Consider the following 13,328-nt stretch of genomic DNA (forward strand, 5'->3'; position numbering starts at 1 on the left):
TGATAGACATCGATGAGAAAGTATCGGTTCAAAAGAAGTTTTCGTGTTATATCAACTAAAATCCTGACCTGAAGTTTGTTCACAAACAAACAACAACAAATACATTCTGGATTCATTTTAAACACACAACAACCACTGGTACAACAACAAACTTTTATGAGTCGTCTTTGTAACTTTAATTTTAAATGTATGTTTTTATAAAATCCAAAATGTATGAAGATATTATTCAATTAATTAAAATGAACCGTTATCATTTGATCATTTATAACTGTTCATTTATGAATTAACTGTTGATTTTTGTCATGTTGCGACGTTTCTGAAAACTATTGAAAACAGCTTACAAAAACTCTAATTTACACTTACAAATGTACATCATGTCCTTCAAGTCATTCCTTCCAAAACCGAGGTCACTTCCTGTAAGACGATGTCATGACAGTTTATGCTATATTAATCGAAGAAGAATGGAAAGTGATAAAAACGAAATTCGCCTCAAGCTGATCAGTTCTGCAAAAAGAAATGCTTTGCACCTCCAGACAGGTAAGTTTGATAATATTGTATCCAACAGTTTTGATGGCACTGAAATCTATCGGAAAGGACTGCACGGAGGGGGCGTGACTAGATGTGCGTAAACGCTAAGCGCCGCCCACCTCGGAAGTGAAAGTCAGGTGATAATGTAGCAGGGGCGCACGAGTTAGAATGAACACAGAAATTGGGTGTTTACATCTTTTTAGTGTTTTTCTTTGTGCGCTTGTTAGTTCGTGCGACAAATACTATTTAGATGATGATTTCGGACTGGGACGATCGTTTGATGGCATTGGTGGTTTAAGTGGCGGTGGGGTGAGTGTTTTACTGTTAGTGTGTTTTCCCTTTTCTGAGTTTCTAAAGTGCAAAATGCTAACGTGTGCAGAACGTAACTTGTTTCATATAAACGCTTTCACAGGCAACATCGCGTTTACTTGTCAATTATGCGGAACCGTATCGCAGTCAGGTACTGGATTACCTTTTCAAGGTGTGTATGACTGAAACCATTTGTTACAGTTTGTCTATATTTAATCTTATGATCTAAATACAAGTCATTGTTTATTTTCAGCCTAAATTTGGTGCGTCATTACAAATACTAAAAGTTGAAATAGGAGGCGATGCTCAGACCACAGGTAAAGAGAACAGATTTATAAGTGCAGTACAGTATGTTGGCAATGTCAATACAGGCCATATAAGGACCGCTTTGATTGACAGATGGAACTGAACCCTCCCATATGCATTATGAAGATGATGAGAATTACTTTAGAGGTTACGAATGGTGGCTAATGAGAGAAGCCAAGAAGAGGAACCCCAACATCACCCTCATAGGTAAAAATAATCACAAATCCATTCTAAACTAAAAGAACCAATGGGGAGAAGATGCATTTCTCCTGAACACACAAATTGTAAATAATGTTTCATGTTCCACATATGACCTCTAATTCCATTTTTGTCATTGACAGGTTTGCCCTGGGCTTTTCCCGGATGGGTGGGAAATGGTGAAAATTGGCCCTATGATTTCCCTGATATCACTGCCTCTTATGTGGTGTCATGGATTATTGGGGCCAAGCAGTACCATGACTTGGACATTGATTATGTCGGGGTAAATAGCTCCCACCTGTTTACCAGAATTGGAGTTTCTCAAAAATATTTTGTAGTTGGGTCTGAACACATTTTTTGTTTGTATAGATATGGAATGAACGGAGCTTTAACACAAAATACATAAAGGTAAGTACTCACAAAACCTTTTTAACAATTGTGTCATTAACTTAAACTGTTGTTTCAACCACGTTCTTACAGGGACAATATAGGTTAACTTTTCCAAAGGTAACAGACAATTTAAAGTGAGAGTTCTCCCAAAAATAAGTGTTTTGTCATCATGTACTATTGTCATTTCAATCCTGAATGACTTTCTTTCTTCCGCAGAATACAAAAGAAGATATTTTGAAGAATGTTGTTAACTTGGCCCCATTTACTTGCATTGGTTTTGTTTCCATACAATAGAAATGAATGGTGGCCTGTGCTGTTCGGTTACCCACTTTCTTCAAAATATCTTCCGTGTTCTGCAGAAGAAAAAAGTTATACAGGTTTGAAATGACAAGAGGGTGAGTCAATGATGAAAGACTTTTCATTTTGGGGTGAACCATCACTTTAACTGCATAATAGGCGTATATACAGTTAAAAAACATTTTTTGCCTAAATAGTTAACTTTTCAGTAAATGTGAATAATTTATTTTACCTTTATATGTTCTTCTGCCTTGTTTACTAGATTTTGCGATATGCACTGGATAAAAGTGGCCTGAAGAGAGTTAAAATAATTGCCAGTGATAATCTCTGGGAGCCAATCAGCTCCTCTGTTGTTGCTGATAGTGAGCTAAGAGATGCTGTTGAAGTCTTGGGGTATGATTAATGCCTCTTTAAAAGTATTCCTTATTCCAAACACTATACGTTTTGTAAAATGAGTGAGTAGAAAAGGAAAATACACCAGCAATTAAAAAAAGGAGTGTGGGAATGTACAGTAAAATATGTTGATGTCATTTCCTGATGTCGGATTGACAGGGTTCATTACCCCGGTACAACCAGTTTACCTGAAGCCATGAAGACAGGAAAGAAACTGTGGTCCTCTGAAGACTACAGTACTTTTAATAATGATGTTGGCGGAGGCTGTTGGGCTCGAATTCTAAACCAGAATTACGTCAGTGGCAGAATGACAGCGTATGATATTCTCATATACATTTTGATATTTGTCATTTTTTTATCTGATTGTATCTGTCAGTACAAAATGTCTATTCACATTTCAGGACCATATCCTGGAACCTTGTTGCCAGTTATTACGAAAACCTTCCCTTTGCAAGAGATGGACTAATGACTGCAAGTGAGCCATGGAGTGGAAATTATGTGGTTGAGTCCCCCATCTGGATAACTGGTAATGCGTTTTATGTATACATTTACATTATGGCAACATGTAGAATGATATAGATTGTATGATACAAGCTAATAAAGTATCTTGGTCTTAATCCAAAAAGCTCACACTACCCAGTTTACTGAATCTGGCTGGAAGTACCTGCAGACTGTTGGACTGCTGATGCACGGTGGGAGTTATGTTGCACTGACTGATGAGAAAGGAAATCTATCCTTAATCACTGAAACCATGGTTAGACTTTGGATATAGATATTCAGAATAGCCACCGTAACATAAATCTTTTTTGCTGTATTTATTACACATTATTTTTTACAGACTCATGATCACTCTGTGTGCATAAGACCTCCACTACGTCCCTATAATGTCTCGGCACAGAATGTGACGTTTTATCTGAAAGGATCTTTCGTGAGTTCTGCAGCTGTGTTTATTAAATGTTTATTATATAAGGTAAAAATAGTACAGAGAGGAGAACATTGTGGAATATTCTGTTTTAACAGGCTTCCATTAAGGAGCTGCAGGTGTGGCATTCAAAGTTTGATTTCAAAGGAAACAAGACGGTCCTGTTCCAAAATCTTAAGCCTGTTAAAGTAAGTACCCTATATTCAAAAAAGAGTTTTCTTATTCTGTTTATGTGGTCATAAGGTTTTAAAGACAGTTTTCGGTACACTAATGAAGAAGATGATGATGCTGAATCCTCCTAAACTTAAAATGAAAGACTTGAAGCCTTGTTTTTACAAGCCATTTCTGAAGCTTCTGTTTGAAGAAAATACATTTTGTGAAAGCTGAAAATATATCTAGTGTGCTACACTTGATATTTAAGTTCGAACATCGTATATCTGTGAATTGTGAATGTTTCAGGTTATTGAGGGGTCTTTCAGCATAGAGCTCGATGTTGATGAAATCTATACTTTTACCACCATCACAAACGGTCAGAAAGGGAGTTACCCAGATCCTCCACCATCTGCTCCCTTTCCTAAAACATATAAAGATGATTTTGATGTTCGTAAGTCGCATCAGCCTCCTTGGTTTTTCGTAGCTGCTTTTTTTCTTATTATATTTAATTGATGGTATGAAATTCAGTATAAGTGAAGAATGCTCTATACTCTTGTGATCCCTTTCTACCGCAGAACATCCATATTTCTCAGAAGCTCCAAACTTTGCCGATCAGACAGGTGTTTTTGAGTACTTCACTAACCTGACAGACCCTGGCCAGCATGTTTTTACTCTGAGACAGGTGGTCACTCAGCGCCCTGTGACATGGGTCGCAGATGCTGATCAGACAATAAGCGTTATTGGCGATTATAACTGGTATGTACACAAATTTCATATAAACAATTTCCTCAATTTCATATAAATTATTAGTGCAGCTGCATGTGATCGGAATCAAAATATTTAAACTATTGTATTATAAAGTAGTTATGATCATCGCAATCTCTTTCAGGGAGGATTTGATGGTTTCGTGTGATGTGTATATGGAGACTGTTCGCACAGGTGGGGTCTTTGTTGCACTCAGAGTGGATAAAGGTGGAGGTGTGGTCCGCAGTGCAAAGGGAATATTCTTTTGGGTGTACGCAGATGGCACCTACAAAATCACCAGCGACCTTAGTAATCCTTCTTATTAAGAAAAGCCTTCCATTCACTTTACTACTGTAAGCTTACAGTATTGACTGTGACAGATCAAATAACCGAAACGTTTGATATTACAGGAGGAACCGTCATTCTTGCTGAAGGATTCTCTGGAACTAGAGCACATGTATGGTACACATTGACCCTCACAGTCAAGGTATGTTTAGTTGTATATAAAAAGGTGTAAATATATCTATTATAGGACCCCCTGTCATTTATTGTCTGTTTTTAGGGAGACTATGCAACTGCAGAATGCAATGGCTATCCTCTCTGGAAAAATGCAGTGCCCTCGGAGTCAAGAAAGGGATGGGCGGCCATTGGCACTAGTTCCTTTGAACTCGCACAGTTTGATAATTTCGCTATAAACGCAAATTGTTTTGACATTGTTGTGAACACTGAACAAGCATTTTTAGGTTTCTGACTGTTTTGCTGATATTAACAGATATAGTGGTTTAAATAGTTATGTAGCACTTTTTGCTGTGATTTAATAGAAAGTAACAATTAAAACCAGTTATATGATTCAATGTAAAAATGTAAAATTATTTATTACAATTAATTTATTTTTGAGTGTTTTTTTTTCATTCAAACACATGATTTTGTTTAATAAATTCCAGAAGTTGTATATTATAAAGCCTGTGTCTGCAGTGTTATTTAGGGACGTTGTTGATTTAGCGTGCTATATAATTCATAATATGTAATAATTGTATATAGGCTAACTTGTTTAATTAGATTTTAAACGGTGTGGATTAGTTATAACATATTTAACAACAATTCGCGGAAAATGCAATGACGTAAATCTATAGAAATGTTTTGAGTTAAACTAAGAAACTTGCACTTGAATAAGGGCGTAATTCTAAAGACCGCACGTGCTCAACCGTTTCCAAGCAACGTGTCAACAACAAGATGGCAGCCATGACAGAGGAGACGCTGCAAAAATCCAAACGGGTTTTCATTAACAATATTGATACATACTCGTCGAAATATATCGCAAAGGTGAGCCCTTTCGGATAATAAGTCTACATCATTTATTTGAGGGTATGTCAAAGACTTGTTTAATTTAAATTCCTGCTCTGTTTAGTTTTTAAACTCATGTTTAGTTGGTGCTTCTCTCGTGGACACTGATCCTGACCCAGAGAACGAGGAGGACACATTGCACGATGGGCATTCAGAAATCAAGGAGACCACCTTCCAGATTGTGGGGAGTGTTTCCAACCCTACAGAAGAGAAGTGTGGATATATTGAAGAAGCGTACAGTGTAAATATTACAATATGTAACCGTTCATTGCAGCAGTTGGCTATATATCCATGTGCTTTATTTATGTGTTACAGTTTGTTATATAGAAGTTGAAAAAATATTTGACACAGTTCCTGCTTGTAAATGTAATTTAGCAAATTATGCTTTTTGTTGGCTGACAACTAAAAGCTTTCTCGCTTGTAAAGGTAAGTTTCATAAAGGGGTCTGCTAAATGTAAAAGAGAAATGCACTTTTCATCTTTCTAGAGCGGTGTGCGTGAAGACCTTCTACATCATCTGATGAAGTGTGATGTCATCATTTATAATATTTCTCAGCACCCTGATCAGATAGAGGAAGCACAGTGGGCCGTCTTGGGTATCATTGACACTTTTTACATTATTGAATAAATGTGGTTTCTCCTGCCATACATTCTTAGTTGTATAATCCTCCCATCATAGCTCTTCACGGGGAAATAGGCACATTTTCTGAACCCAAGATGTTCATCCTTGTGTCATCCATCATGACATGGGCTATGACTACACCAGCTGATAAAGTGAGAGATACCGTTGTTAAAGCTGAATTATATGTTTATATTGAATTGATTTTAGGGTAGCGTTTAAATGAAAAGAAAGTTCATGCAAATTGTCTCTGTAGGATGATCCAGAGATTCCTTTTACAGAAGGCCATTACCGGAGAAGAAAACCACACCCCAACTTCCAGGATCACATCAGTTTGGAAAAACTTGTGGTCAAATTGGGCAAAACCGTAAGCACGACTGAATCCAGAGGGAATATAGTAGTGTTTGAGTTGAAAAGAAATTAAATGTATTCTTAGTCATCAATAAGATCTTTAACATATTTGAGTGGAGCCATATTCATATGATTATTATTTTCAGAAAAGCTCGCAGTTCTCCACATTTGTGGTTGCATCGGGGCTACAATATGGAATGGGAGAACACATATTTCACCTCTTTTTTAAGGTATAACTCATATTGGAGAAATGGACTGTAATTCAAAAAGATCACATTTTTATTTCTTTTTTATTGCTTACCGTAGATGTCATGGTTGGGTGAAGTCCCGAAGGTGCCCATCTTTGGAGATGGCTCAAATATTGTTCCCACTATTCACATCAGTGATCTGGCAGGGTTAGTACATTTTCTGACACACTTTACATGCAAAACTACATTACTGAACATCTACACTCCATTGACTTGCATTCATTTAGGATCATCCAAAATGTCATTGATCACAAGCCAGGGTCACACTACATCGTTGCTGTTGATGACTCCAAAAACACAATGGAGAATATCATCAAGGTGAGATTTTTTTTGTTACGGCAGATTTTTGTTTGGAAAATTTGTGGCTTTCATAACTCAAAGTCATCATGTTTTAAGGAAGTATCTTTCACACTCGGGCCAGGAACAACACAGAAAGTTTCAAAAGAGGACATTTTTCTCCAACAGGATCTTACGGTAAAATGTCAATGTTGTTCCGGTACAATAAAAATGATTTAACTTATTTTAAATCTGTACATTAATTTGCGAAGCATGTCTTTTTTGACTGTATAAACACTTTTCTCTCTTTAAGAGTTTTGGTTTTGTATTGACTGCAATTTATTTTTTGCTTCGCCTTAGCAAACCGAAATTGATTCTTTATTTGTCAACCTTCGAGTTGAAGCACCCTATCTAAAGGAGAATTTTCATATCCAGTGGGTGTCTGAGGCCGGCATTATTGAAAACATTGAACAGATCACAGAGGAATACAGACAGAACAGGGAGCTGCTGGTATGATAAAATACCTGTTACAAAGAGTTATGTTTGAGCTCTTCTCATTATGAGCGCCCACGTAAATGCTGTGTTTCTACAGCCCACTCGTATCTGCATACTGGGACCTCCTGCTGTTGGGAAAAGCACCGTAGCACAAATGATCTGCAAGCATTACCAACTTCATCATATTAAACTTAAGGAGACCATAACTGAAACATTACACAACCTGGTTTGTATTGTACAGCACAGAACGTATTCTGATCTTTAATTTTGTAATGAAACTGGTCACAGGTTAGCAGGTCACATTGCATTTTTCTTACTTGATACATAAACGGAATCAAATCTTCTCAGGAATCAAGTGTCCAGGTGGAAGACCTGGAAGACGATCCGAGTGAAGCTCAGGAATTTCTGGACACTTTAAAGGAAAACATGAATCTGAACGGAGGTTGTTGATATAACTTTTAAATTGCATTATCCGTTGAATTGTATTATTTTAAAATAAATAGCAGTTTGTTTACTTATTTTATGTGCAGGACGACTGGATGGCCAGTATGTGTTCCGTATTATGAGAGACAAACTCAAGACCAAACCCTGCATGAATCAAGGCTTTGTTTTGGATGGATTTCCAAAGACATATGAGCAGGCCAAGGAGCTATTTAAAAGTGACTTGTTTTATGCATTATATTACATCATCTGATCATTATTTCATGATTCTGATTTGCGTCTAGATGAGTTGGTTTTGCATTATTATTTAAATATTCAACAGGTGATGATGACCATGAAGCCTTGGAATCTAAATGTGAAGAAAAGATCATTCCAGGTGTGTCATTTATTAATACGTTGCTGTCCTTCTGAGACCTAAGTTTTTCAGGAAATATCACTTTTAATTGGTTAGATATTTGAGAAACACGAATGATTATAAGAGGTTTCAGAAGGGCGGCAGCTTATGCTTTGTTAAAAAAAATTTAGCTGAGCTCTAAAAATAGCTTTTTGAGTTCAAGTTTGAGTGCATATTGTTGCTTATAAATAAGTATGTAACCCTGCAGAACTATTTATGTGTAAAAGCAGGTGGCTGTAAACATTACGACAATATTAAATCAACGATCTCTGTATTCTCCAGAGTTCGTTTTCTCTCTTAATGCCACCGATGTTTTCCTGAAAAACCGAGTTCTGAACCTTCCAGAAAGTCTCGTAGAAGGAACGTCCTACAGCCCTGATCAGTTTCTTCAGCGCTTGGCCAGATTCAGAGAAAGAAATGTGGAGGACGGGACATTACTGAACTACTTTGAAGATCTTGAGATTCATCCTGAACTCTTTGGTAACATTGGAAGACCGTTGGAAGAGAGTAATCCGTAAAATCTGTTGATTTTGTGAATTTTCTGATTTTCTTTTAGAGATAACAAGCAACGATGACAATGAGTACTTGATGGTCACAGAGAAGATTTATAGAAAAGTGGGCAAACCGAAGAACTACAGCCCAAACCCAGGGGAGGGGGAGGAGGCAGAGAGACGGCAAGCTGAGGAGCTGTTAAAGAAACAGCAAGCACAGATGTCAGAACTCCAGGAGAAAGAGGAAGCCCAGAGCAGAGCTCAGTGCTGGGATGAGTGGGTATGCTCATGGCCATCAAACTTATCCTCTTATAAATAAAAGTGGATTGTGTTTGGGTCTAAATAAAAAAAATCACAGGAAATATGACGGAACAGTTATATAACACATGGCGGAAAGATGGGTGTTCATTTATATGCAAAGCCAACTGAAATATTTTTACTAAATTACAACAGCAAACATAAAATTGCAGGTTAACACTGAATTATTCAGAACCAACTTAATATTGATGTACAGTGGCCATGAATACCAATAAGGTGAATTTGTGCCACACAAAAAGAAAACCATATAGTTAATGTCATTTTGTCTGAAATATGTTTATGTCTGTATAATGTTTGTTTGTGTTTTTAGAATCAGCGTCTTGAAGAGGTTAAAAGACAAGAACACGAACTGTTGGAGTCTCAGACAGCACCTATGAGGGATTACCTGATGAGGGCTGTTGTGCCCACTCTCACCCAAGGGCTCATTGAATGCTATAGAACACTCCCCGATGACCCAATAGACTTCCTGGTAGGTTGATCCTTGTTAAAAACAGATCTGTTCATTTATTTTGATACAAATTTCCGTTTACACGTACCATTGTTTTCACAGGCCGAGTACCTTCTGAAAAATAACCCTGAAGCATAATTAAACATGAAGATTGTTCTCATGAGTTCAGCTGTAGGAACTATTGCTTTTTCTTTTCACTTGCGAGAATTTATTTTTTAATCATAATGGCAAATACGGATCTAATTGAAAGGTGTCAACGAGTCTATGATTATAAAAAAACAGTTGTATTACAGTATGCACATTAAATATAATAAATATCACATGAAAAAAACTCCCACTGTGTTTTCTTGCCTATAATCGGAAAAAAACACATAATGAAAGAAGATAATACTTTGAGTATAGTTTTGATCGTGGTTTTACGTTGCTTTGTAATGAGGAAAGTAGTTACAGTATCATTATTCTAAATTTTCATCTGCTTTCAAATGATAAAGTTTACAATCGACAAGGTTGCCTTTTCAAGTTCAAAGAGAACATCATTTCATAAAGTTAATAAATCAATTGAGTTTCAGGGAGTACTGGAGTCTTTTCGCTGTTTATACGATTCTGAATAGTGCAAGGACTTTGACAAATTCTCACACTACCTACAATACAATGCATAACTATTCTACTTTAAAAAAGGCAAACCAAATGTGCAAGAGGCCGATTTACATCAGGCAATAACAGAGCACCACGACATGAGGAATTATTTGGTAAACCGCAGCAGAAGGTGGCAATATACAATCTACTGGGCTTGAATCTGCAGCAAGTCAAACGCAATGATAATGGATGTACATCTGCTCTGAATGCTATTGTGTACAACAATGCACAGGTGCGGAAGGTTAGGCAGAAGTATTGGCTGTCAGTAATATGGATGGCCCTGAGGTGGAAACTGTTCATGAATTTGTTGATCAGCACTTTTGATACGGCTGTTTTCTGAAAGTCTGTTTACTCACCTTTCTTGTTAAGAAAATATTTGAGTGTTAGGAATTAATTACTTGCCCTGATTTATAAATCTACTTATAATTCAGTACTTCATAGAAGATTTTACTGTCAAAAATTAAAAACTACAATTATTTGAAGAATTTGTCAGATTACTATACTCTGCCACTAGATGGCACTACCACACAAGTAATGGCAGGAATTGGACCCTTGTCAAGAATTTCCTTCAAGTGGACTTGAATTCCGAGTACATGAGCTGCACTTTATGTTTGTTTAAACAGATTGTACAAACATTTTATTTTAATACAAACAAATGTATTTTTCTGTATTTGTACCCTGTGCCTGGTCAACTATAGTTGCACCCTTAAACTCTTGGCTATTGACTTTGTATTGAAACCACGATCTAAAGGAAGTGAGTGTCGGCACTGAATCCTCTTTGACTGATGTTCATGTTTACTAAGGTAAGTTCATTGGATGCATGAGTATTTCTGTCTGGTTTCAAACAGTCAAGTAAAATCTTACATGCATTTAGAGGGGCGGGGGGAAAGTGTTTTGTTGCTTAGGAACAGTTGTGTCTCTGTCTCAGTGGGGGTCTTGTGAATATCATTATGTTCCATTCAATCGACAAAAATGACAAATTTTTATTGTCTGCCAATATTTATCATCCGCGGCACTCACTTTCAGGGTTTGAACATTTATTTTTATTGATTTAGGGGTCAGAGTCTGGGATTGTAATAACTAACTTTGTACAAAAATAATATTGTAGATTGCAGGCAAGCGGCAGAGACTTCAAAACTGCCAAAACGTAGACAAATACATTTTCTCTATAAAACACATTACCAATAAGTATTAAATATCACTCTGAAGGTGTGAAGAGGACGCTGTGAGGAGCGCAGGGGTACCCAGCGACGGATTGCGCGCAGCATCGTGTTGACAGGAGGAAGGAGGAGAGGCAATGACACGTACAGCAGGGATGCTGGTACCCAGACCAGAGATTCATCAAAACGGGGGAACACCTCCAAGAAGTGTGTGTGCATCGTCCCTTTGGAAAGTCAGTGAGATTTTCTAGTGATTGAAGACGACTAGGAAGGGGTCAGTAAGAACAATATTGTGCATTATTAATGTCGTGAAGTCTCATCTATGATTGCTTACCATAATGTCAAAGATAAATGATAAGGACTGCTTAGATAAATTTAACCTTTGACCTTTGCAACACATGTAAGCCTATCTCAGCTTTAGAAGGTGTTCTCTGGATGACTGGACAAATTAAATTCCTTAACAGAAGTCAGAAGTCACATGATAAATTGATTTAACCGATTTGTGCCAATTCAATCCTTCAAACTATCAACTTGGGTAAACAATTATAAAATATACTGTTGCAATACAAGGCAGGATACATACATGTACTATTTAAAGATAAAGGATCAATTTGATATATTTTATGTTGGGGTGGGTTGTCACACAATTTAAATGCTGTGTGTTTTTTGTTTTTAGTTTCAAATGTAATACTTTTTTATTGTGAACTATAAACTTTCCATCCCATGTAAATATTTATACTGTGTATTAATAGGCTTCTATTATGACAGTTTACGCCATATAGTGAGACTTTACTATATGTGCCTATACAGAAATTGACTTTCAAATGAACCTCCTACCGCAAATAATCAATAAAATAAAAAGTGTGACAACTAGCCCCGGTCTACCCTAAATAAAAACACGCATCATAGAAAACGTGCCCTGCTGTCAATTGTCACCAGGTGCTCAGTTACAACCGGCTCTGCACAAAAACTGTTTGACATGTTATCTTTGAGTACAGCCATACAGGCCGCATCACTCCCGGCGTCTGCGCATCTGTTCCAAATATCCACGCGATCAGGTTTCAAAGTCAGTTTTTTTCAGAGCCGGGGTGGATTGAAGCTGGTTGGGCGATGTTCGACAGAGTTGGTAAGATGGAAGCCTTTGTTAAAAACATCAGGTAGAGCGTGGGGGGCTGTTGGCACAGCGGCGGCTGCCCCCATGCTGTTCTGTCAATCTGCCCCTGCCCCGTGCCGGGAGAGGAATGGGGGCAGACACCGGGGGGCCGATCTTCCATGAGACCCAAATCACGGCAGACGAGGAAAGATCGTACCTGGCTAAATATAGTTTTCTGCCCTCGTCTGTCAATCAAGACATTTTTTTGTAATTTGGGATTTGCTAAAACAAGAAATCTGGGGTGTGGAATACTGCAGGTTTTTATATGCAATGCGTGCTGGTGATGAACAATTTCCATTTCTTACAGTTTCTTATTTTAGTTTTTGGAGAAATGTTTGCTTTTTTTTTAAATGATTAGCTTAACACCATTAACTGTTAATAAATGAATGGCATGTGTTTGCAAAATTACATATAATTCATAGAAAAACTAGCATACAGAAATTGCAAACCCAAGCAAGGAACTTTAAATTCACAATCTCAAGCTCACATTTATTTCAAACTAAGGTTGTTTTTAATTCACCAACCACATTCTTAATTACCTTAAATTTTAAGTCACAGTTTGTCGGGCAGCAGATGGTTCTTCGTCTACGTTTCATAACAGCCGCCTGTATTTCCTTTTCATGTGCATTTACAATGTAAACCATAAGAATCGAAAGGGGGGGTACAAAGCTTCCTCTGTGTTTCTCCTCCGTGACACATTCCTTTGTTGCTGGCT

At 37.3% G+C, this 13,328-nt stretch overlaps 2 protein-coding genes across 2 annotated transcripts; both read left to right on the forward strand.

Moving 5' to 3' along the window:
• The first annotated feature begins 572 nt into the window (after positions 1–572).
• On the forward strand, positions 573–5,248 carry galcb (galactosylceramidase b). The gene is made up of 17 exons (XM_079458159.1): positions 573–837; positions 941–1,009; positions 1,091–1,154; positions 1,237–1,350; positions 1,485–1,624; positions 1,711–1,749; positions 2,291–2,421; positions 2,581–2,736; positions 2,823–2,947; positions 3,048–3,175; positions 3,260–3,349; positions 3,442–3,531; positions 3,803–3,947; positions 4,072–4,252; positions 4,386–4,549; positions 4,651–4,727; positions 4,803–5,248. The coding sequence occupies exons 1-17, from the start codon at positions 697–699 to the stop codon at positions 4,989–4,991; spliced, it is 2,043 nt and encodes a 680-aa protein (XP_079314285.1). The 5' UTR covers positions 573–696; the 3' UTR covers positions 4,992–5,248.
• A 225-nt stretch (positions 5,249–5,473) lies between these two features.
• ak7b (adenylate kinase 7b) lies at positions 5,474–9,903 on the forward strand (the record flags this gene model as incomplete). The annotated part of the gene is made up of 18 exons (XM_079459362.1): positions 5,474–5,563; positions 5,649–5,825; positions 6,071–6,179; positions 6,263–6,357; positions 6,459–6,569; positions 6,700–6,783; positions 6,860–6,948; positions 7,029–7,119; positions 7,198–7,275; positions 7,438–7,587; positions 7,670–7,798; positions 7,921–8,014; positions 8,103–8,231; positions 8,336–8,389; positions 8,690–8,887; positions 8,964–9,178; positions 9,527–9,685; positions 9,767–9,903. 18 exons carry the CDS (start codon positions 5,474–5,476, stop codon positions 9,800–9,802), a joined length of 2,088 nt encoding a protein of 695 aa, XP_079315488.1. The 3' UTR covers positions 9,803–9,903.
• Between the last annotated feature and the right edge of the window lie 3,425 nt (positions 9,904–13,328).

The sequence above is a fragment of the Barbatula barbatula genome (genome assembly GCF_947034865.1).
Source record: "Barbatula barbatula genome assembly, chromosome: 6".
Taxonomy (NCBI): Eukaryota; Metazoa; Chordata; class Actinopteri; order Cypriniformes; family Nemacheilidae; genus Barbatula; species Barbatula barbatula.

Bases quoted from the DNA above. Each gene is read 5' to 3' on its own strand.
- galcb (XM_079458159.1), top strand. From the start codon at position 697: ATGAACACAGAAATTGGGTGTTTACATCTTTTTAGTGTTTTTCTTTGT. The intron at 2,948-3,047 runs GTAATGCGTTTT...TAATCCAAAAAG, and splicing joins GTCCCCCATCTGGATAACTG to CTCACACTACCCAGTTTACT. The intron at 4,253-4,385 runs GTATGTACACAA...AATCTCTTTCAG, and splicing joins GTTATTGGCGATTATAACTG to GGAGGATTTGATGGTTTCGT.